The 24469-nt window shown below is 40.8% G+C and overlaps 2 protein-coding genes across 3 annotated transcripts; one reads left to right on the forward strand and one right to left on the reverse strand.

Moving 5' to 3' along the window:
- Positions 1–331: 331 nt before the first annotated feature.
- LOC119557626 (transcription activator MSS11) lies at positions 332–2821 on the reverse strand. The gene has a single exon (XM_037870454.1). It carries the CDS (start codon positions 2615–2617, stop codon positions 1646–1648), a length of 972 nt encoding a protein of 323 aa, XP_037726382.1. The 5' UTR covers positions 2618–2821; the 3' UTR covers positions 332–1645.
- Positions 2822–4420: 1599 nt separating this feature from the next.
- LOC119556016 lies at positions 4421–23945 on the forward strand. Of its 2 annotated transcripts, none has more exons than XM_037867788.1 (9): positions 4421–5267; positions 15074–15131; positions 15266–15640; positions 18314–19407; positions 19467–19565; positions 19636–19752; positions 19824–20798; positions 21282–21341; positions 21401–23945. In XM_037867788.1, the coding sequence occupies exons 3-9, from the start codon at positions 15452–15454 to the stop codon at positions 22383–22385; spliced, it is 3519 nt and encodes a 1172-aa protein (XP_037723716.1). In that variant the 5' UTR covers positions 4421–5267; positions 15074–15131; positions 15266–15451; the 3' UTR covers positions 22386–23945. The 2 variants fall into 2 exon arrangements, with proteins under 2 accessions (XP_037723716.1, XP_037723715.1); XM_037867787.1 differs by having other exon boundaries at positions 4445–4463; positions 4949–5267; positions 15074–15640.
- Positions 23946–24469: the final 524 nt, after the last annotated feature.

Genomic DNA, 24469 nt, shown 5'->3' on the forward strand with positions numbered 1-24469 from the left:
AAAGTTCCTAAATGTAAATATTGCAGATATACTTTTAAGACCCTACTTTAATTTCAAATTACTTTTGTTTTTATATTATTTAATATCTAGAAATCACTTTGGACTTGGAGTCCGACAATTGGTTTTATTTATTACTTAACTTGAATGCATAAACTATGTAACTTTGGCTAAGCTTTCGGTGGTTAAGACGTTCCCTTCCCCTATTTTGATGGTTTCAAGTATTTCAAGTACTTACCAACCCCAAAAGTTGACTTCCCGCCCATTTTTAGAGCGCCACATTTAAAAATTGTGAATGCAACTTTATTCAAGTATATTCATTTTGTTATTCTCGTTTTTTTTTTGTCACTTGTTATGTTTCTTATATTTGTTTTTGTTTTCTCTTTGATGGTGTGTCGTGTGTTTTTTGTAGTTGTGTATTGTTATTGTTAGTGTACACGCATATTACAATACACAAAAATGTATTTCAATCTTAAGTCTTAAGGCGAAAACAATTGATAAACGTTTTTAGACAGGAAAAAAACAGTTTGAAATTTCGACTAGAACTTAATGGTTACTCTTTATTAATAATAATTAGCATAATATACGCGTCCGCATATATATATATATCATGAGGGCCCCTAGCGGAAGTGTCTTCCATCCGTCTAAGGACATGGGCGTGGGAGGGGGGATTAAGATAAGGATAAGGGAAAAGGATTGCGTGCTATAACAAATATTTCGTTATGTGCCTGGCAACGGATCATGTGTGTATGCTCCAAATATATATATATTTATATATGGGGGGGCTGCCGAGTGTGTATATCCTTATGTGAGTGGCGTTGTCCGTTTTGGGTTACATGGTAAGGAACCAACTACACACACATATGGGGGTTGATTGCCGCCAGGGTGCCTCAGTTGTTTTCGAAAAAAAAAACACTTTTTGATATTATAGCAAGTTTCGCCCGAGGATTTGCTGGAAAGGCACTTGTTGCCTCGTCCATTCGCGAATTCATTTTTTAATTGTTTTTTTTTTTGATTTTTAAGTTACGTTTGCGTCTGGTTCCCCAGTCGTTTGCGATTTTTATTTACAGTGAGGCACCCTGCTGTAAGCTTCCTTTTTCCTGGGGAAAGTGGGTGGTGGGGGTGGGGGGGGCATTACTGCCTTTTTTGGGGGCTCTACATATACATATGTGTGTGCTATGACTATGCTAGTGCATGTGTGTGTGTGTGTGTGTGTTTTCTTGTGTCGCATGTGTGTATACATACATATCGTACGAATATAATGCATGCATTATAAAAATACTTTACTTTATGATTACTTTACGTTTCTCCATCTTGTTAATTGGTAATTGTTAATTGTTAACTTAAAAAAAAAAATTTGCCTGGCTTTAATCCTAGAGTGCCTGCTGCCCATTCAACTGCATCCGCTGATCCTGATCCTGGTGAACCTCCTGGTTTCCGTTTACGTTTCCGTTTCTGACTGGTTTTTCTGTTATAGGCTGTATACAATATATATTATTTATGGTTCCTCTCTATAAATCATGAGTGTTCCCCTGCCGATCCTGGCCAGCTTTCATCAGCAGTAGGTGCTCCGCTTTGCCTTACGCAGGAGAGCCAGCTCCAAAATAGGGATCCGGTTTGCATAGATGATCCTCTCTCTCTCTCACGCTTAGTAACCCTTGAGCCTGTCGGCCAGCGGCGGCTTGATGACCTTGGGCGCACTGGCCCTGGCCACCCGCATCCTTTCGGCCGCCTTCGCCAGCCTCTTCTTGCGCTCATCGACGGTCTCCGAGGCGCGGCGCAGTCGCTGCCGCGCCGCATTCTTCATCAGTCTTAGGGTTCTTTGTACTTCCGTTTCGTTCTGGCGGCGCACTCGATTCGCCTCCGCATTCTTGGCCAAACGCACCCGATACTCGGCCTCCGATTCCTTGGCCCGCTTATCCCGCATCCGGGCGGCGTTCCTCTCCAGCCGCCTTTCCCTGGCCTCGATCGATTCGTTGCTCCGCCGGCGTGCGGCCTTTTGGGCTCTTGAAGATTGCCCTGGCTGCTGTGTGGCAGATTGCTGGGCGCTAAGATGCGGCACGCCAAGATTGGCAAGGCCTGGTATGCCACCAAGTTGGCTGGCCTCGACCACAACGCCTGCGGACAAATGATGATGCAGGGGATGCTGCTGCTGCTGCTGTTGGAGCACCTCCTGGTGGGGATTCCCCTGCTGTTGCTGCTGCTGCTGCGACTGCTGTTGCTGGTGGGGATTGCCTGGCTGGGTGAAGCTCTGCTCCAAACTCAAGACGGCCGCTGTACCAGTTGCTGCACTGGCTGCTGAGGCACTGACTGCGGCTCCAGATCCTGATCCCGACGCGGAACCCGCCGCCGAACCCGTAACCGAAACGGAAACGGAGGTGGCTACGGATGAGGCAACGGCTGCCGCTGCGGCCGCCGAACTTGTGTAGTTGTTGTACTCTAAGAGGCCACGATTGCCCGGATAGAGGGCATGGTGCATGGGGCTCTCATAGCTGAGATACTCCGGCTTGATGAAGAACGGGTCGCGGGCGGTGAGGGGGGCCGTCGGCGAGTTGAGGAAGTAGAGGCGACTGTGGTGCTCGGTGGTAATGCTCCCTCCGCCACCCACACCCGCGGACATCGGGGGATTTGTGCGCTCGCTCGCGTCTCGACTTTGGGATCCGGTTTCTGGTTACTTTTGGGCCTTGGGCTGTGGATGTCCTGCTGGAGATTCGTTTCGCCTCTTTTCCCGCGCGCGCCGGGTATTAACGCAATTAACTGGCCTGGGCAAAAAAAATGTGGCGAGTAAACAACAAAAGCGACATAACTAATCAATATGGAAAAAAGCTGCCGCTGCCGATGGTCTTTAAGAAACATCGATAGCTTCTGGCCAAACATCGATGTTGGCGATGTTTTGAAAATCGGTCCACCTCTAAAAGCTCGCATCGCGGAAAAATTCGAACTTTTCGATAAATTGTTTTAAAAAGAAGAATAATATATATGGTTTTAATATATTACATTTTTTCGAAATTCATCTAGAACAATTTTCGTTTCGTTACGTTACGTTTGTTGGCCAGTGGTGGAAGTCACGCATGACGTTAACGTTACGTAGACTTAGAAAAATCGATTTGTAGTAGTAGTATTATATCGAAATCGGAAAATATAAAAATTTTAAATTTTAATATCGTTTTCAAATAAATTCGTATTAGCTTAAAAAATTTCAATTTCTATTACAAGTATCAATATCAATATTCAAAAATTCTAAGTTTTTATTTTAATTGCAGAAGTGTTGGTGCTAGTATTAGTGAATTATACTTATATTTTATTATTTAATTATAATTATAAATTTATTGCTGGTCATTCTCATCCGGCTTGCCGAAGCTAACGTTATTTATATTAAATAATTTAAATATTTTATTCGTTTCGCGGTAAAGCTCTGCGCAACACTGCGCAGCACTGGATCCTTGCGTGTTCCCCCGAATTTGAATTTATTTCAAACTTTGTCTTCATTTTAAAAATAATCATATTGAACACATATTTGAATCTGTTTTACAACTTGAAGTTCCATTATTATTTTATTACTGTATTAAGTTAATGTTATAAAATAAAATAACTATAATTTAGTTATAACATAGAAATTTAGTAGAAATGCGCGCGTGCGCGGATCTTGATTACTTCACATCAGGCCCGTTTCCACAAAATAAAATATTTAGCAATATTATAGAATAGTAGCGTAATAATTTATATGTTTTTGAAATTTTAACGCTTGGATACCGTCAAATAAATAAATATTTTCAACAAAATGTGATGCGATTGCAAAAATTTGTTTGGATGAATTTAAATTGGTTTTCCTATTACAGGCACATTATAAGAATTAAAAAAAGTAATCCCATTATTTAAATGTCCTTTAGAATTAATAAAAGACCTGCGACTAAAAGAAATATTATGAAATATTATTAATTTAAGAAAATTGAATTATATTGAAAGTTAAACAGAAGTGTCAGCAGGAATAAAATATCCTTGGGGACCAACCGATGTTTCGTGACACGGGCGACGATGCTGGCTCACGCGGGCATCTCCAATACAGGAAAACTTCCCTTCCATAACTGGTATTTTTATCTAACTGGAACCAAATTTTATTTTTATAAGTCGCGATTTTCCAGGATAAATGTTTTATGAGTCAGCAGATTAAATGGTAAAAGTTGATAATTTATAATTTTTCATACAAATTAAATTAATAATGCATACAAACCTATGTACATACATATGTATAAAATACTGTTAACACAAAATAAAACAAAATCATGCAGTTCCTCCAACTCGAACTTTTAATGCGAACGTGGAGCGAGGTTCGTGCCACCGAAGTTCGACTGTGGCGAGTGAATGGCTGGTGGAATGACAGCATATGCCATGTTGTACCGCATTTTTGTTTTGGTTCTCGACGTGAGCGGACGTGTGTGCTCGTGTGATGCGGCGCCAGTTGGCAGGTACAGGTAGCGTAGTTTACCTTTGCCGCTCTACAAAAGTCAAATAACAATAATAACAACGACGGCGATAATCGCAACAACAACAACAACAACAACAGCAACGACAGTTGCAACAATAGGCGCATTCTTAATTGTGTTTACCTTTGATTGTCATTCGCCAGCGTTACATACATACATACATACACACAGAGAGATAAACATACATTTTATAACTGCGATTTGACTGCGTGCGTGTGTCGTCGCGTCTCCTCTTCACCCCCCCCCCCCCTCTTTGACCCCCTCCTTTTTGTTTGTTTGTTTTTGGTTCTTGTTCTCTCGGGTTTTCCTTCAATTGGAATGTGCAGCGAAAAGAACGGCAAGAAGAAAAGCCAAGCGCAAAGAAAAGAAAAGCAAAGCAAAGAACAAATCAAATCAGAGCAACGGTATTAAAATTTATATAAGCACTAACATAATTTACTACTCTCGCACACACACACAAAACACAGACACAGACATTCAAGGCAACTACTTCAAAAAAAAAAAAAGCAGTAATAAATACAATTTTACACATTCACATTCCATTTTGATTCTGTTGTGTGTGAAAAACTTATAAGAGAAAAAGAAAAACAACAAAAACAACAACACGAAACCAACGGCAAATAACAATAACAGCAGCGGCAACAACAAAAACAGCAGCAGCAGTAACAACAACAACAGCAGCAGCAGCAACAACAACAGTAAGCAGCATAGCAAAGCAGCGAAGTCAACGTCAAAAACGAAGAAGAAGAAGCAAGATAAATACATAGCAATTTCGACTAAATAAAGGTATGTGCGACGACGATTTTACTTGACTTTATTATTACTATACTACTCGTTAGAGCGAGAGAGCCGAACCTACATACAGAGAGACATACTACATACAATCAGAGGCAAACACACATGCACACATATTTTCATTATTAGTTTAACTCTTCAATTTATTATTGTTATTATTGCTATTGCCTGGTATCCCTGTCCCGCTCGCACGCTCCTTGTGCTCCCCTTTTCTGCTTTGGCTTGGCTCTCCTTTTGCGCGCCGCTCTCTCGCTCTATCGCGCTCTCAGTCTCCCCTGTCATTTTCTCTCATTTTTCTTGGCCCTCTCTTTCTCCGCTAGTTCTTATTAAAATAGTTACGTTAAATCAGTGCGTTAACTTGTATTTGTGTGTATGTCTGCCCGCTGGTGTCTGTATGTTTGTCGGTATATCTGTATCTGTGTGTCTAAAGATTACGTTTTTTTTTTTTTGTTTTTTTGAATATGCCTACGAAAATGTTTAAGAATCCGAGAATGTGTGTGTGTGTGTTTATTGTTCTTTCGTATTTGATCACCCGCTTGATAAAATAGAGAAAAACAAGTCAGGTTAAACCGACAATGTCTGTATGTTTTCTATCTGTAAGTGCCCTCGCCTATGCGCGGGTATGTGTGTGTGTGTTTGCATTGTACATAAATTGAATTAAGTGAAATTTTTGTTGTTGTTTTAGTTAGCGGAAATTTCTACACCGCATGTTCGTCGATCACTAAAAAAAATCGAACTTAAAATCAAACACGCACACGCACACGCATGCATAACGGTTACTCTGCGACAGTTCCGATAAGTTTTTACTTTGATGTTCACAAATTCTGATTGGAATCTCGGCTGTTATGCAACATTAAGATGTGGAGCTCTCAAAGATCTCAACTCTTGAAAATTAATTACATAGCCCCATCGAGATTGCCACAATAATGTTTTTTCCATTAGTTTCGTTTTATTGTTGGCACCCACAAAGTTTCTAGTTCTCACGGAATAAATCTCCTGACCAGTGTTGGTTAATGAGCCGTTTACTAATTGATATTCGAATTGGTTTCTAGTTAGAACATTGGATCAAAGAAACTTTCGAACATTGGATCAAAGGAACTTTCGGACATTGTTTTAAAGGAACTTTCGAACATTGGTTTAAAGGAATCTTAAAATTACATGTTGAACAGAATACATTTTGACACCCGGTTATACAAAATTGTTTTTTTTAGCATCTTTTATTTATAATTTTTTAAGCCAAAAACTTTAAAGTCATATGTACATATATAATGTCGAGTTTTAAGTTACACCGCCCCAGATTCAGTGATACATGACACTTGTTACATACTTATGTACATAGGTCAAATGATACTGTTGGCTAGTTGGTGTAGTAATATTCCATGTAAAATCATGAAATGCAGAACGAAGAACATAAATACAAATGTAATTATCAACCCAAATAAATTACAATCAATTATTTTGGTCTTTTTCGCAAGCCATAATTTGTGTACTTGGCAGAAAAATGCGATAACCTGATGGGTTCCGCCATAAAAAAGGTAAAAGATTCCTGTTTTGTGCGAGTGATCACCTACCCCTTTTGTGATCCTTTGCCTCTTTTGGGGCCCTTCCCTTTTTTTTCCTATAGCTGCCTAGCTGGCATTTGCAGAAAAAGAAGACAAAAACTCACTAGACGAGTGGAGCTGCACATATTTGTTAACATTACCATTACCATATCCCATTTCCAATTTCCAAGCTTGCTTCTCTGTGACTCAGAAACAAAAACAACAAACAGAGCTCAAATAAAAACTGCAACAAGAAGAAACACACACCTATTTACAGCTGGGTTCAAGATAATAGTGGTAATTTTAGATACATGCATATTTAAAATATACATCTACTTTTTAACAGCCTAAAAATTGCTATGATAAAAAATGCGATAGTAATAGTTATAACTTATATTCTAATATACTAATATATGTATAAACTAATATATATAATATAATATGGTTGTAATATATTATAATATATGTAGTTTCTAAACTATTACTCTTAGCATTGTTAAGAACATGAAAATATGACTATTATTGCGGACACAGCTGTATGCTGGTGGCACTCACACAGGTACACTAAAAGAAAAAAAAAACAAAGAGTTGCCGATATGCATATGTAACTACTCGAGTATCATTAAATGCAGATCTCTATAAAAGCATAAAAAACGAACTCGAAGCGGAGAGTGACTTTTGAGTGCGGTTTTTTATTCGTATCGTTTCGTTTCGTTACCAAGACAAGCAGACAAGACACACAGCCAACAATCCATAATAATCTTCCCGTAATTTATAGTCCAAGACAATTTATGTAATTTACAAATACCAAAAACGAAAGAGACGGAAAAAAAATGAAACAAAAGACGATGAGAGCGAATGCAACTGCTGCAGCCAACTAACGATAATAACAATAACGAAAAAAAAATATAATAAAAAGAGAGGAAAAAACACACGGTGGAAAAAACAACAAGGCAACACACACGGCAATAGCAATAAACAGCTACAGCAACAGCAACAACAATAGAGCAGCGCACTAAATAAACAATTCAACAAATTTGATCCGAGGCAAGCACACACACACATGCACATGCACCTATACACACACACACACACATACCCTCGACAATCATAGACAACTCACACGCACATAAAATGCATATGAAGAAAAAATATGTAGGTATGTTTGAATAAAAAATATACGACAAATGTAAGTGCAGTAACAGAAAAAAAAAGCAGAAGAAAAAAAGCCAACAGCAAAGGCAAAGGCAACAATAACAAATGCAAGTCGCAAGCAAAAAAGCAAAAGGCAAAGAAAACGCAAAGACAGTGCAAAGTCAAATGTCGTTTAAGTTCCAAGTTTTTTCCTCTTTATTTGTTTTTTGCTTCTCAAGTTTGGTGAACGCATAAAATAGATAAGTAGTGTTGGAAAAGGTCCTAGTATGCGACTATGTGATACCCCTAATAAACTATACCTAACTATTTTTAAGGGATTCCAAAAGGTAGTGCTATTTCCAAAACTCTCATGTTTTACAACTAGTTTTTTTTCGAGTACACTTTATAATGGCATATCATTTAGATTATACAATAACTTATAATAATGTGTGTTCGAAACTGGTTTTATAGACAAGGCTCACTGAAAACTCTGAATATGTATCGATTTATTAGCTTTAATTTTGCCAGAATCTGGAATTGCAAGGACCACTATACTTTGTTCTATAAGCTGCTGTTTTTTAAATACCATATGAAGGTGTACGAAAGTACATACTGTTTAAATTGTAAGAGTTGTTGCCTCGTCATACAGTCCCAAGGCTAAAAGGCTTAGCGTTAAGTGTGAAAACCAATCTACCCTTGATACCTCTTATATCAGAAGCGTCTATAAAAGTCTGTAGAAAATGTACAACTTGAACCCATAAACTCGCACACTCACACACACACACACACACATGGAGACAGATGCTAGCTTGAATGTGGTAATTGCATTTATTGCACGTGCTCTTGCTATCTCCTTTGCACTCGTCTCCCTCTCTCTCTCTTGCACTCAAGAGTCAAGCACAAAATGTAAGGCCATAAAAATATTTTTCAAGCTGTAAACTTTTCTATGCTGCACAGTTTCTTTTTCGTTTGGTTCTTGTTTTCTTTCTCTTTCTGTGGTTTCCCGACCAAACGAACAAACCGCACCAAACGATCTCCTCCCCATTCACCCAAAACCCCCCCCTACAGGGTATCAATCAAGCGAGCTCTTGCGGTTGGAGGATTTCCAGTGCAATTCCCCTTGAGACTTACAAATGAGGTCGAAATAATAGTAACCCTGTTCTCATTGTCGATCCAATTTGCTGAATTTATATATTTAAATTCTTCCAGAAGGTGTCTAAGTGAATTTCCTAAAAATATATTATTTAATTTTGTCAGCAATTGCGACCCACATTTGGGGGCTAAAACAATGGGCTTTACTGATATGATGAGGTCTTATAAGAGCGTTTTACTACTATTCAGTTTCTGAGGTTCTGCAAATGTATCTTACAAATACATTCTTATGTATTTGGTCAGTAGCGGTTTCTTCCGGGTATAAAAACACTATACCATATCTTTTAGGCTCCTATTATTTTGTACACATCTGTTTTTTTTTTTTTTTTTTTTTTGCAACACTGATGGGAAGATGTAAAGAGAGAGGGTGCCGCATCTTTGATGCTTTTATGGGCAAGTTGCTGGATATGAAACTTGTCTATTGAGCGCGCCTGGTTCTTTCTTCTGGCTGGTTTCTTCTCGTTTCTGGGCTCGCGGTTCTTTCGCATCGGCGTTCTTCGGTTTTCAGTCCTCAGTTCTACATAGGTTCCCTAGTAGTTCCCTGTTCCCAACTCTCGGTTCTCTGTTTGCCATGCGCTCTCCTCTCATCTCTGGCTTATCTACATTGCCATTGCCAAGTTTTTCATCTAGTTTTTGGTCTGGCTTTTCCCCCTTTGGCTCCCAGTTTTGATTCCTGTTCTTCTCCGGTCGTCTTCTCGAGCTGTTCCTTTTCTTCTCGGCACTCCCACCCGCCCACACGCATCTCCTTTTGTGGAATCGGTCGGTTTACTTGGTGGTTTACAGCCCCCTCGTTGCGCTTCCTTACATATTATTTTTGTAGACTTCATATCCTCTCTCTCCATCATCGTCATCATCATCATTGTCGCAATCTTCATTATCAGCGAGCATTTATTTGCTTTCTTGGAGCTGGAGCTTTTCTTTGTACGCATTCCTCTGGTCTTGGGCTTCTCCGGTCTCCGGTCTTCAGTCTTCTGTCTCTCCAATTTCTTTTTTGTTTTCTTTCGAATTCTGTAGAAATTTTAATTGCAATATTTATTTGGGTATTTCGGCGAAACGAAAACCTCAGCGTTTATCTAGGTTTTATTTAACGTATGTGTGTGCATATAATACCGGGGCATATAGTTGGGCAAATTGTTTACATAATCAGATAAACCTGATACTACCTACCACCGGGTGGGTTGATATCGATATTGAGCGACTATCGAAATTAATATCTCGTCAACTGAGGGAAAGGAAACAAACAAAACAAACGAACAAACACATTCCAATCTTCTCTTTATTATTTTTATAATGGTTGAACTTACAGATGGCTTGTAAGTGTACATTTCCTCACACAGATACCCAGGCCACAGTAGTAATCACTCGTGTGTGTGTGTGTTTGTGTTGGTGTGTCTTCTTCCGGAGCTATTGTTATTGCAAGTACACGTAAAATTATTGTTCACGTCGCACATTGTCGTGAGTTTGTAATTACCAACCTCACCTCACCTCGATCTCCCACCTCTTTACCATCGACCATCGACCACCGACCGTTCATATGAGGTCTCAATATGCAGCACAGTGTTCGCTGGCTAAGTGAAATATCATAAATAGTGAGCTATCTTGATCTTGAGATGGTAATAAGATGCGTTTGATATAGAACTTTCTAAAACTTCGCTGAAAAGGTAATTTAAGATCTCCAAACAAAACATTCTACCTGTTACTACACACATTCGGATTAATACAATGTACCCCCATCTGTAGGAGTACCTGGTATAAATATTATAAACACATCTGGATATCAAGCCTTGCAATCAGTATATCATTATTTATTAATGGTGTGAGTTTCATCAACAAAACTTCCACTTGTATAGTCAGAAAACGAGTTAGTGTAAACAAGCACTTTAGACACTACATATATCGTATTTATAGGAAAGTTTTACTTATTTTAGATGAGCATTATCGATTGGAATTGTCGGTGGTTAAATAGCTAGAACATCTTTAATATGCAATTTGGTAGCCATCACTGTAGTTGCCCATGCATGCTTAGAAGAATGTCTGCGAGAGTTGTACATAGATACGAATAATGATATTCTTTTGGGGGCATTGCATAATCAGTGTAATCTCTTCAGCTTGCAACCCTCTTTTTCCGCTTTCTTCTCTCACAACTCTCTTCCTCTTTTTGCTCATGCAGGAGTCTCAAATCAATTATGAACACAGCAATTTGTTATGCAAGGCCATGGAAGGTTTTTTGCTCATTTCTCCACTTCTTCGGGTTCTTGATCTTCTTGATCTTAGGAAAGAGAAAAAGAACGCTGGTAAGCTGACAGAAGAATTGCCCGTTTCTTGTGCTTCTTTCATTATTTGGAATACTTTCTAAGTCAACGACAGCGTTTAGAATTTATCTAGTACTTGCTCACACACGGTACGAATACCGATACAACAAAGTTTACTTTGTCGTCGAGCGTTCTGTCTTCAATTCTTCTAGATGTGCTCCATCGTCTTCTCAGCGTTCTTGTGCTTCTATTCTATTCTATACCATTCCATAGCCGTCCGCAAATATGCTCACAAATATTAAATTCTGTATGGTATGGTATGGTATGGTATGGTATGTCTGTATGTATAGTAAAAACCCACCATCAACCGTGCGCCACCCACCGCCCCCTTGTAAGTTGGTCGTTCGTGTGCGGTGTATAAATTTTCTGTGGAACTGTACAATAGCTAAAATAATCATAAAAAAGAAATAACAAAGTTTTAAGTCTCACAGTGTGAGTGGAGGTAAACCAACAAGCAAAGGCAGGCAGGCAGGCAACCAACACACATGTCTTTCTCTGGGATATATGGGATAGTAAGTGTAAGTATAAGTAGTGTGTATTTGCTTTTCTCGACGCGACTTCTTGAATAGTTGCGGAGTAGAGTCGTTCAGTTCAGTTCAGTTCAGTTCAGTTTCAGTTCGGTTCGGTTTCGAGTTCGGGTTCGGGTTCGTTTGGGGGTTCGTTTTGAGGTTCGTGTTGGGGTTCGCCTCGGTTCGTTTGGAGCTTTGACTTCGGCTCTGCTCCACGAAATCTTCGCTCTCTCTCTTGGGTCTCCTAGTCTCCTAGTCTTGTCTTTGTGCAGAAACAGAAATCTCGAGTTTCTTGACTTTTCTGCCTGCTTTTCCGCTCGACTCTTACGCACTACCCACCACCACCACCCCACCACCCTCTTCTCATAAGTAATAAGCATTTCGTTTGTTATAAAGTTTTTCTTTTCTTGCTCCGTATACCGTATATATTTCCTCATACATGTGTGTAAAACCGCGACGTTTCCCACCAACAACGCTCCGCTTACCCTTCAAGCCCCCCCCCCCCACTTGACCAACATCACGCGCCTTTATATGGGTTCCACTTTATTTAATTTTTATTTTAAACTTTAAACAATGTCTGGCTCTGACTTGAAATGGTAATTGATAGAGAAGAGGTGGAAGCCAGAGGGGTAGCTCCATATGCGGGCCTCTTACAGACATGAAAACTATTCATATACAGTCGAACTTCCATAATTCCAACCACCACCATCTGTCTCATAAAAATTCAAGTTTCTTTTAAAGATTGTTTATGGAACGCAAACAAGTTTTGTTTCTCGAATTATTTGTAATAAAAAGTGGTTCCAGTTTTAATAGTATACGAAAACGCTTTGACTTTGACATTTTTGCACTTTGAATTCGCTATAAAATTACAGAATTAATTAGGTGTTTCAATTAAGCTTAAGTCAAGACTTTTAAATAATATGCTCAGCGGAGAAAAATTAGTTTCTTTGTATAAACTATGTAAGTCGCCAGGCAACTGGTTAGGACGGCGAACAGTATGCAATGATTTTTACGATCTGAGGTTTATCTGTTTAAAGATTGCACTCTTAAGATTTTTGTTGCTGTGTTTGGGGTAGTGTAAAGAATTTAATTTTAGTGTTAAAACCCAAGTAATAGACCTATTGAAATCCTTTAAAGCATAATAAAAGTTAGGATCTGAAACTTTAGATCTGAAACCTGTAAAGCTCACATTTCTTATAAATAGATTCGACTGTGTTCATATCTTGCTAGGCATTATGTTTCTTCAAGGAGTGGGAGTGGGGGGGTTTAGTACTCGTTGTACGAATATGTATTGCAAATTGCTTTGGTCTTCTTACCAGTTCCAGTTTCCAGAATTTAATTTAAGTGTTATAAAACCCAAGTAATATACCTATTGAAATCCTTTAAAGCATAATAAAAGTTAGGATCTGAAACTTTAGATCTGAAACCTCCAAAGTTCACATTTCTTATATCTAGATTCGACTGTGTTCATATCTTGCTAGGCATTATGTTTCTTCAAGGAGTGGGAGTGGGAGTGGGTGGGGGGGTTCAGTACTCGTTGTACAAATATGTATTGCAAATTGCTTTGGTCTTACCAGTTCCAGTTTCCAGAATTTAATTTTAGTTTTATAGAACCCAAGTAATAGACCTATTGAAATCCTTTAAAGCATAATAAAAGTTAGGATCTGAAACTTTAGATCTGAAACCACTAAAGTTCACATTTCTTATATCTAGATTCGACTGTGTTCATATCTTGCTATGCATTATGTTTCTTCAAGGAGTGGGAGGAGGGGGGTTTAGTACTCGTTGTACAAATATGTATTGCAAATTGCTTTGGTCTTCTTACCAGTTCCAGTTTCCAGGTGCTATCCCCCTCTCTCTGTTTCGCTCTCGCTCTCCGTGCATCATTATGCGAGAGCATATTCTTGTTCTCTTTCCAGTGCAGATGGGGGGGGGGCAAAAGAGAGATCGCGCAGAAGATCAAAACAGAATTTCAATTTGCAAACTCATGTGCCTAGGATTCTCATCCCCCCATTGCCCCCCACACAGTCCGCGCCTTTTTGTTTTTGTTTTGTTGGTTGTTTTTTTTTTTTGGATATGATTTTCTGCAAAAAGTTCTCGGGAGGAGAAACTGGTTGAGAATTTTTGCATTCCGTTGCTGAACTTGAATTGCATTTGGAATTTGTTCGTAGTTCTCTGAGCTGTGTTCCACGCATTTTCCATTTCCGTTCGTTCACCTTGTTCTTTCCAGTAGTTCTTCTAGTGGGGGGGGGATAGAGTTAAATGGAATGGTAACGTCGATAGTTCGATGACTTTTTGCCGCTGGCTTATCGATGACGCTGGTGATTTATTGATCGAGATGCGTTTATCGATGGAGCGAATATGGCAAACTGAAACTTAATTGCTCAACTAAATTACAGCAATTTTTCCCATTCCATAATGAGCGAAAGAGAGCGAACATGAATTTATCGTACTTTGTGTGCTTTGTCTTCCGCCCTATCTTCTTTATAACCCCCCGAACCCCCCTAACCCTCTTAGCACCCCCCCCCCCCCCACCCCCCATTCCAAACTTTTGTAGATATAAAGTTTTATTTCATTTCGTTTCGTTACGATTTTTGCTATTATTATTTGTTCGTGTCTCTGTCATTGTATCTGTGAGATACCCCGTGTATCTGTGTGTGTGTATGAATGTTATTTTTTAGTTTCGACTTGTTTTCTTTTGTGTAATTTTATTTTTGTATGTGCGCCAGTGTGTGTATCAAGTTCATAACTTTTGTACGGCGGCTACGACAGTAAGAATTGTTTTGTTGTTGCTGCTGTTGTTTTTGTTGAAATCCACACAATAAATATATGTCTGTCTGTCTGTGTACGAACGGGCAAGGAGTATGTATGTATGTCTGTATCTGTGTGCCATTGTGTTGCCATCGGTGTGTGTGTGTGTGTGCCTGTTTGTTTTTTTTATTTTTCACATTTATTTTCTAGTTTGCTCGCTCGTTGTTTTGTTAACTCTTATTTAGTTTTCTTTGCGTCTTGAGCGTGTCTCTGTCTTCGTATCATACGACTATGTATATATTCTTCTTTTTTTTGTTTTTTTTTCGTACACACATTTTTCGTTTATGCCCCATTATTAATAAATAGTTTTCTTGTTCTGCTCTGCATTCCCATTTCAGTTTACCAAACGTCGTCGGTACAATCGGAACGTTCCGTTCCTGCGTTTCTGTTTTCCCCGTACGTACGCTCTCCTTTCCGTTCGTTCCGCGCGCTGCTCTCTCGCGTGAGAGAGGGGTGCCCACTTGTTGCCGGCTCAACTCGAACTCTCTCTCTTCCTATTCCATCATTCCATCGATATTGGATACGATAAGTGATTGATCTGATCCACCCACTGGCGGAGATTTGTGGTACGACGACGACGACGACGACGACGCTCAGTGGAAGCAGAAGAGCCCGGTTGCATTGGAAGGCATGCAGTTGATGGCCAGCGGTTACTCCTGCAGCAGCTCCATCTCCTTCAGTTCCAGTTCCAGTTCCCTCCGTTCCAAACTCTCGCGATGGAGAGCGAGCAGCAGGAGGTTGGGGGCGGAAGTGCTCCGTTATGTCGCATCTGCATCACCACCCACCACCAGCAGCACAACAACACCACCACCACCACCACAGCATCCACAGCCAACCTGCCAATGATACCCATCTTCGGCGAGGATGCACTCTGGCAGAAGATTACCACGTTGGCCAACGTCAAGGTGAGTGGAAAAAGCGCAAAAGGGGAGCAAAGAATAAAATAATGGGGAGCAATCCTAGCACTAAGAAGTTAGAACAGAAGACAAAGAGGTGGGTGAACCGAAGGTCAAGAACTAAAGACTTTCATAACACAGTGATCAATCGCCAAATGAAACACAAAAGGTGTTGAAAACAGGACGGTATAATAAAATAGTAAGAATCTTGTATAAAGAACGATGTCAGTACAAATTATCAAGATGTATTATCAATTTTATAGTATAATATCCCATGTGAGCATTACTAAAAATCTCCTGTCGGTTAAAATAACTAAGTAAATTGGGTTTGTAGAACAGTTATATTTCTCCATTTACATTGCCCTCTTATCATGTTGAGATGATAAACTTTTTGATAAGAAATATTATAGGACTGCTTTCATAATGCCTGATTAAAATAGACGTTATAATAAACTAGCACGTGTTATAGTGTAGCTTAGTACCTTAAAAATCATGGAAAAATTCTTTTTGAAATTTGGAAACATTTAGCTAGCGACCCCTGTATTTATTGATTTCACTGATTTGCTGTGAATGACTTGTTTTCTTTTCTATCCCATTGAGTCTGAAGAGCTTTTCGAGCTGTTTGCATATAAAATCGATCCTAATTTGTATTCCATACAAAGCGTCTACAATACCAAGAGCGCTTAGAATATATCAAAACACATTAGATGGAAGGAAGTAAATTTTGTGGTTTTAACTTAGGAGGCCTATATCTTTTTAGAGGGGTCTATATTATTGTTTTCAACAAGGTGTGTCGACTATTTGAGCCCACTGTTTGTGTGTAATCCAAGATTGTTGTTGTGTTCTTCTTCGTGGAATACTAAAACTAAAAAAAAAAAAGCAAACACATGAAAGTTATTCACACCAACACAGGCACTCTGCGTATTTATTATTCATATTAATTTTCATACACATTCGCCCGTACGTATTATTATATCTTGTATCCCCATATGTGTGTGTGTGTAATTTGGAATCAGTTTTCATTGCTTTGTCTTGTTGCTCCACTCCTCTTTGGCCATTTATTCTGTTTATTTGTTCGGTGGAATGGTTTCGGCTTCGTTTCGACTTTGGTTAGTTTATTTTATTCATATTGTGTATTGTGTATTGTGTATACAATTTTTTCCAACGAGCGTTTCATATTTTTTCCATCGTCGCTCGATGGAATTTCTTGTGGGTCTCTTGTCTTCGTATTTTGTATTTCTTCATTTCATTTCATTTCGAATCGTTTCGTTTCTCTGCTTTTGGCTTTTGTAAAATAATTTACCGTTTGAATTGCTGTTTAGAAGTGTTTGTTTGTATGTATGTGCTTGGCTTAATTCCACACATTTTTCCTTTACCTAACTTTACAATCTTGGCTCTCTTGGCTCTCTCTTAGCCAGCTCCTCCTAATCTCTTTGTCGCTCTCCTACACAAAAAGAATTTTTTATGGATTCTATACCATATACTATAAATACCTATACCATATTATTGAACCAGATACCAGGGCTTTAATTTTATAATGTAAAATTGACAAGTTAAATTATTTTTATGAATCATAGTTTATGATATTTATTAAACTGAAAGAATGAAAAAAAATTCCTTGGGCAGTGGCACTTGAACCCCTGCGCTTGCAAACCATATTATTGAACCAGATATCAGGGCTTCAATTTTATAATGTCAAATTGACAAGTTATATTATTTTTATGAATCATAGTTTATGATATTTATTAAACTGAATGAATGAAAAAAAATTCCTTGGGCAGTGGCACTTGAACCCGTGCGCTTCCAAACGATGTGACCTAAAAATGTTGGATTTAATAATGGAGCCACTTTGTTTTTCTCCTGTGTACACTTGCTCTTTGCCCATTTCCTACTTTATGTTCGGCTTAGACGTTCGTTGGCCCCTCGATTCTGGTGGGCTGGTAAGGGGTGAAGTAGGGGGTGAAGTAAGGGGTGAGAGGTGGCACGTGAATGTGAATGGGGTGGCTCTGTGTGTTTTCGTTTTCTTGCCCGTGTGTCTTCGCCCTCTTATTCGCATTGGTGTTTTTACAATTCATGTGCATATTTCAATTTGATTTTCTCCTTATGTGCTTTTTTCTCAACCGTTGAAATGCTGCAATTTTCTGGTTTATTTCAGCAATTTTCCCACTTGAGTAGATTATGTTGCCAATTCAAGGAATTTTATGTTGTCATTGGGCATTCGTAATGTATTTCCCAGCAATCTGGCAACGCCCGGGGAATTATAAAACCGTTTACCAGGGAATTTTAATAAATACAATGGTTCTTCAATTAAAATTATGAACAAGTATGGTTAGGTTTACTTTGAACACAAATTAAACATTAAGTAAAGTTATTTTTTTAATATTTTGCAATATATAAAAAAATCGTTTTGTAAAGTTAATATGTTCTTAGTACAAGGAGTCATACAAACCTCTAGTAATTTATAGGAAATTGGAGTGCATTAATTTGTTTTATAATTAAGATTGAATAAGAAAATCAGCAATTTCCGTTTGCGGCGAGTGAGTAATAACCGTGAATCACAATGAACTTTGTTAAACGACTGACGGCATTTTTTCACCGATGTGGCAATCTTGTCCGTTACATTTGGCCATGGTGAAATTTGAATTTAAATGCGATTCTTGCTGTTGCTTGCAACTCTTACAGATCAGCAAAAACGACAACCTACCGCAACAGGTGTGCGTCGGCTGTGCCAAGACAGCCATATCGGCCTGCGTGTTCAAGAAGAAGTGCGAGGAGGCGGACACCTTTTATCGCCAGCAACTGAGGCTCCAAAAGATCGAGGGCGCGGATCCGCTGGAGGCGAGCGCTGCCGTCGACCAGGCCAAGAGCAGCGGCTGCAGCAGTGGCAGCGGTAGCAGCAGCGCCAGCGGTAGCAGTTCCACCAGCAGCAGTTCCTCCTCCGACGACGAGGACGAGGACAACGACCAGGACCAGGATCAGGATAACGACAATGAAGTGGTCGCTGGAGAGGCACACAAGCGGCTGCATAATGGCCATGGCCAGGCCATTAATGGCCATCGGGGAGATGATGAGGTCCCGGAGGAGATGGATGACCATCACGAATCAGGCAACAACAACGATGAGGAACCGGATGAGGATCATCATCGTAATGGCCTTGAGTTGACGGATGATGTCAATGCCGAGAATGAGGATGATGTGGAGGAGATAAATCCCTTGAACCATCACCATCATAACGATGATGGCGAAATAACAGTCCATGGCGTGCATCCCAAGGAGCCGTTCGACTTCAACTCCATTCGCCTGATGCAGGAGTATATGCAACATCAGATGAACAAGTTCCCCAATGGCTCCGCCACCGGTCCACCGGGTCAGGATATGGAGCTCGATCTCGACCAGCGGCACCACCACCACCACCACCACGATGGCGATGGCGACGATGACGATGATGAGGACATGTCGCTGCCGCTGATACCCGAAATCGAGCTGATCACGCCGGGCGATGAAGCGCCAGCGGATCCATCGAATCCCAACGATTTGGTCAATGGCGTGGCCGGCGTTGGCGTGGTCCAGGGTATGCGCGGACCGGGCTTCCAGTGCCCCCATTGCTATCAGATATTCGAGATGAAGCAGATCCTCAAGGCGCACATGCAGAGCGTCCATGGAGCACCGGGTCCGGTGTACGAGTGCAGCAACTGCCGCAAGACCTACTTCTACAAGCGCTTTCTGGAGAAGCACATACGGCGCGGTCGGTGTGTGAAGAAGCGTCGCAACCAAACGTGAGTGTGGGGGAATCCTCTAGTGGTAGTCCGGTATTAATTTGATCTCCTCCCTTCAGCCGGCCCATGCAGTGCTCGGACTGCCATGTCCTCTTCCCCACGGGCCACCATTTGGGTTGGCATAAGCGCACCGGTTGCCCCTCGAAGGCGGCCAAAATGTGAGTTAATCCCTATATGATGAAAACTGCATGGATTCTGGTTATATGACCGATTCGTCTATCGTTTCAGGCCCCTGCAGCAGCTTTTCAAGCAGAACATTGTGCAGTTTAACAATTTTCCCAAGCGGATCGCCGCCGGAGGAGCACGCAAGCCCACGGCTCCCGATCTGCATATCAACAATCGCAAGTAAGTGTATGGAATTGGATTCATGTTGAAAGGGGGGCCCTTCTGATTCGGAACTTGTTTATTTCTCCCAGACTGGGCTTGGCCAACAAGCGAAAGGGACGCACTCGCATCAAGCTGGATGCCAAGAAGATTGCCCTGGCCAAGCAGTTGATACTGCGCGAGGCCACCACCACGGTGATTGCCAACGAGCTGAACATCTCGCGCACCTTCGCCTGGCGCCTGCGTAAGAGTCTGGTTAATGGTGTCAGTCTGCATGAGCGTGTGGTGGATCCCTCGCAGGAAGAGCAGCACCTGCAGCAGCAGCTGCAGCAGCAGCAGCAACAGCATCAACAGTTGCACTTGCAGCAGCAACAGCAGGAGGAGCAGCAGCAGCAGGCAGCAGCCGCAGCAGCACAGGCCGAACGCGAACGGGAGCATCATCATTTGAGCCTACCCTATAGCCACCTGGGCTTGGGTCTTATCAAAGAGGAGCGTCAGGACAGCGAGGATGAGGAGGAGCAGCAGCAGCGACAGCAGCAGCAGCATCTCCACCATTCGCACCACCAACTGGGCCTGGTGGATGAGTGCGGAGCGGAGGAGATCGGTGCCGAGGAAACGGCTGGCTATATGGGCGATGAGGATGCCGTTTGCGGATTGCTTCACAATGGCTACGATCCCGATCCTGATTCTGATCCCATTGAGCACGATCCCTTCGAGGGCACCGACAACAACAACGACCATCATTCGAATGGCAGACGGCCTGGTTCTGTTTCGCCCGCACCACCACCACTGGCGCCGCCATCGATGGGCAGTTCCGGTGGCGTTGGGGTTCCAGTGCCGGTGCAGGTCCATGCTGCTGCCGCGCGGACCGATGTTGAGGTCTATAAACGCCTACTGGCCGAGTCGCAGCACTTCCCCCACATCGTCAACGCCCAGCAGTTGCAGATGCAGCAGCAGCATCGCGAGCGGGAGCGGGAGCAGCGGGATCGCGAGCGGGAGCAACTGCAGCAGCAGAAGGTCCACAACGGCGGAATGCCGATGCTCACACGCTATCCGCCTGCCGTCATGTAAGTCTATTTTTTAACAACCAATAAAGGCATTTCTGATTATTTAAATGCCCAATAAAAACAGTTTCCCACACTAACAACTAATAATCGAAAAAGTATAGGCGTTCTATAGTATTTGAGAAACCATAAATTTATTAATAACCTTATCTTACCATTAGTCATAAATATTTCAGCTTAAATAATATGATTGGCAACCGTCCCTATCGAAAATATTCTCAAATAGTTAAAAAGGCAATTAAGGTCATTGGGAATTTTGGCAAACGTGCTTTATAATATTTACTTATTTAGGTATTTGAGTGTTAATGATATTATTAGAAACAGTTTCTATCACAATATCCTCAAGCTTGGCTATCGCAATTTTAAGTTTTACTTACTATTTAGAAAATTAAAATGAGATAGGAAGAGATAAGAGACATATACATACATAGTTACAATTTAAAATAGATTGCAAATCTTATCATGATTTTATACCGCATACAATAGGCACGCCCTGCCCGTCAACCTGTCCCTGCGCTCCATGCCCCACATGAACAGCAATGAGAGGTGAGTGTTGAAAGGTTACTTGCCTTATCCTATACATACTTAAATCTTTCCCTTCGCAGCAATGGCAGCTCCAGCAGCAATACCGCTGCCCCATTACCCGTTCCTGGCTCATCCGCAGCCACATCGACTGCCACTCCAACTGGCAAGAAGCCCCGCAAGCCGAATGTCTTTATCGATGACGAAAAGTACGCCATGGCCAAGTTGTTGGTGGCCCAGAACTCCTCCACCATGGAGATAGCCAGGGCCCTCAATGTCTCCCAAATGACGGCTTGGAAGGTGCGCGATGCCATTCTCAAGGGAGTGCCTCTGTCATACCGCAACAAGCGGTCCGATGGCAGGCATTCCGAGGAGTTTAGCGCCAAGGAGCAGCAGCAGCAGCAGCAGCAACATCAGCAACAACAACAGGAGCAGCAGCAACGCCAGCAGCAGCAGCAGGAGATGCAGCGACAGCAGCAACAGCAAATGGAGCAAATGGAGCTAATCAAACAGCAACGCCAGCAACAGGAGTTGCTACTTCAACAACAGCAGCAGCAGCAACAACAGCAGCAGCAGCAGCAGCAACTGCGTCATCACACACCAGCGGAAACATCACACTATCAGCAGCAACAGACGCCGCCGAAGATGCTGCATCCTCGTCGCCGCCTGAAGGCCGCGGAACGCGAGCTGCGGGACAAGGAGATCACACGCGAAATACTCGAGCTGATCAAGGAGGACAGCAACATTCAGTACTGGAAGGTGTCGGCTCGCCTGGCCGAGAAGGGCATCAATATATCGCCCTCGTCCGTCTGCCAGAAGCTCAAGTCGATGGGCATCCACCGGCGCTGGAAGCCCGGCGACAAGCCTCCCATGCTGGCCATTAGTCAGCTGAAAGCGGCCACTGTGGCGGCCGCAGCAGCAGCGGCAGCTGGCCTGGCCGGCGTCGGCGGCGTTGTACCGGGCAGCGCCGGACTGGCCGGCAGCAGTTTTGGCCTGGCCGACGACGGCTACGAGCAGCAGCAGTTCGACATGGGCGGGCCACACTTTCTCAGTGCCTTCACGCGCTAGACGATCGACCAAAAGTCGTCCTCCCCAGCATCTAGGCCTAGATTAAAATGTAGAACGCATTGTGGAGTGGACGCAGAATCGTAGAGGGCATTCTTTAGGCAATTCGACTTGGAACTTGTAGGTCCAAAGAGGAATGTTAAGCTTCTAAACCATTTCAAAGAAAATATACATCTAGGTTTATGATCATTGTTTTATAGCATACAGTTTCTAGAAGATACTGTATTAACTAAGTAGGCAATTTCGAACATTATAATTTGATCTTACTCTGAACTTGTTATATTTTCTCGAGAATATTTTTGAAAAATTTCTTTGCAGAACTGCCATTTGCAAGACGAAATGCCTATAAATTGTCGACAATTACGACTGGGTTTAATACTATTTTTTTTCGAGCCACCCTAATCCATATGCATATAGACCAGCACAGCAACAACAACTTGTATTTTTTATATAGTATTTGAAAGAGAGTGCGCGCTTGAAATGTATTTGTATTTGTAATCGATATGAGATAGCATATATTGTATGATTCTGTATTAGATTTATATATATATATCCAATATATATGCTAAGCATTCCTAGAATGTCACACACACAAAGAAAACAGAAAGCACCCAAAAAAAAAAACCATGTTCATTCCAAGTGAGGAAATAATTTCCTTTCTTTAATTTTAGCAGCTTCCTTTTCCTCTTCCTCTTCCTTCATCCACACACACATACACTACACCAACACACACACACACACACACTTAGCTGATAATGTAATAATTTAATTAACATATTTATTGATCGCATGTTTTCGTGCGTATGTGTGTGTGCTTAAGCTGAGAAATGTATTTAAAGATTTGCATTATTTTTAATTAATTTATTTTTTACTCACGCACACACACATATGAGCAATTATTCAGTACTGAACTTTAATTTAGTTAAATTAATGCATCAAACGATAAAATAACAATCAGAACAAAGCGAACGGAAGCAGAACAAACAAACAGCAGCTAGAGAGAAAGTTAAGAAAGCTAGCAACATAAGTGCAATTATAAACTATACCTAGAAAACCAGATGAATGTAAAATGTATTACGTGTGACCGAGACAGAAGGTGGGAGAGCGAGAGATGGGAGAAAGAGAGGCAAAGCTGGCCTAAACACCACTGAACATTTTTTAAGTGCCCATTTTTGAAAATATTTATTCGAAAATCACGAGTGTTAATTCTCACCTCTTAAAAACCCCTTATTTGCCAATTATGATTTTTAAGATTTTTAATAACTGTTTTTTTTGGTTAAAGTGTAGAAACAAATTTTAAATTCTAAAATAAGTTTAGGTCAATTAAAACATCAATTAGTTTTATTTTAGAAAAACTTTATACATTCCCAAAGACATACCAAAATTCTAAAAAAAAAACAACATACAAACAATTCCGTTTTTGTGTGTTTACAGTGGTGTTGAGCCATCAATTTAATAACTTTCACTCCCTAACTTTTCTCCTTTCTTTCTCTTGGTCGTTTTCCATATAGACAGTTATTCTGAATCCATCCTCCAACCAAGCCCAAATTTATGTAAAAAAAATTATGGAAACAATACAAACGATCAACTTAAAAAAAAGTCGTAGCCAATTGTTAGTTGAAAGTGAGAAAAACAAATCCACAAAAGAACAAAGCGGAAAAAGAGGGGAAATGAAGACAAGTTAAGCTGAGGACTCAGAACTGTATTTATTTACAGCCAATTTAAGAAACATATTTTATTATTTTTTTGTTGTAGTGGATGAAATTCAATTTGTCTGCGATTTATTTTTGTATAGCTTTTAAGGTCAGCAGTTAGAGCAAAGGAGAAAGCAAGAGAGAGAGAGAGAGAGAGAGAGAAAGAGAGATCGTTAGCGAAGGTTGATATAGTATTTTTTTTTATATTTTTGTACAATTTGAAATTGTAACTGCTTTTTATCAATCAATCAATCAATGAATGATTCCCTCCCTCCACCAAACCACACACATACAAAAACACACACACACACGCATACTGTGCAAAGTATTTTCAATATTCATTACATACAATATATCCATATATATAAATATGTAACATTTAAACGCATACGA

Source organism: Drosophila subpulchrella, chromosome X (genome assembly GCF_014743375.2).
Source record: "Drosophila subpulchrella strain 33 F10 #4 breed RU33 chromosome X, RU_Dsub_v1.1 Primary Assembly, whole genome shotgun sequence".
Classification (NCBI taxonomy): Eukaryota; Metazoa; Arthropoda; class Insecta; order Diptera; family Drosophilidae; genus Drosophila; species Drosophila subpulchrella.

Excerpts from the sequence above, each read along its gene's own strand:
- LOC119557626 (XM_037870454.1), bottom strand. The coding sequence starts at position 2,617 with ATGTCCGCGGGTGTGGGTGGCGGAGGGAGCATTACCACCGAGCACCAC.
- LOC119556016 (XM_037867788.1), top strand. The coding sequence starts at position 15,452 with ATGGAGAGCGAGCAGCAGGAGGTTGGGGGCGGAAGTGCTCCGTTATGT. Across the intron at positions 19,408-19,466 it reads AAGAAGCGTCGCAACCAAAC|CCGGCCCATGCAGTGCTCGG; the intron begins GTGAGTGTGGGG and ends TCCTCCCTTCAG. Across the intron at positions 19,753-19,823 it reads CTGCATATCAACAATCGCAA|ACTGGGCTTGGCCAACAAGC; the intron begins GTAAGTGTATGG and ends TATTTCTCCCAG.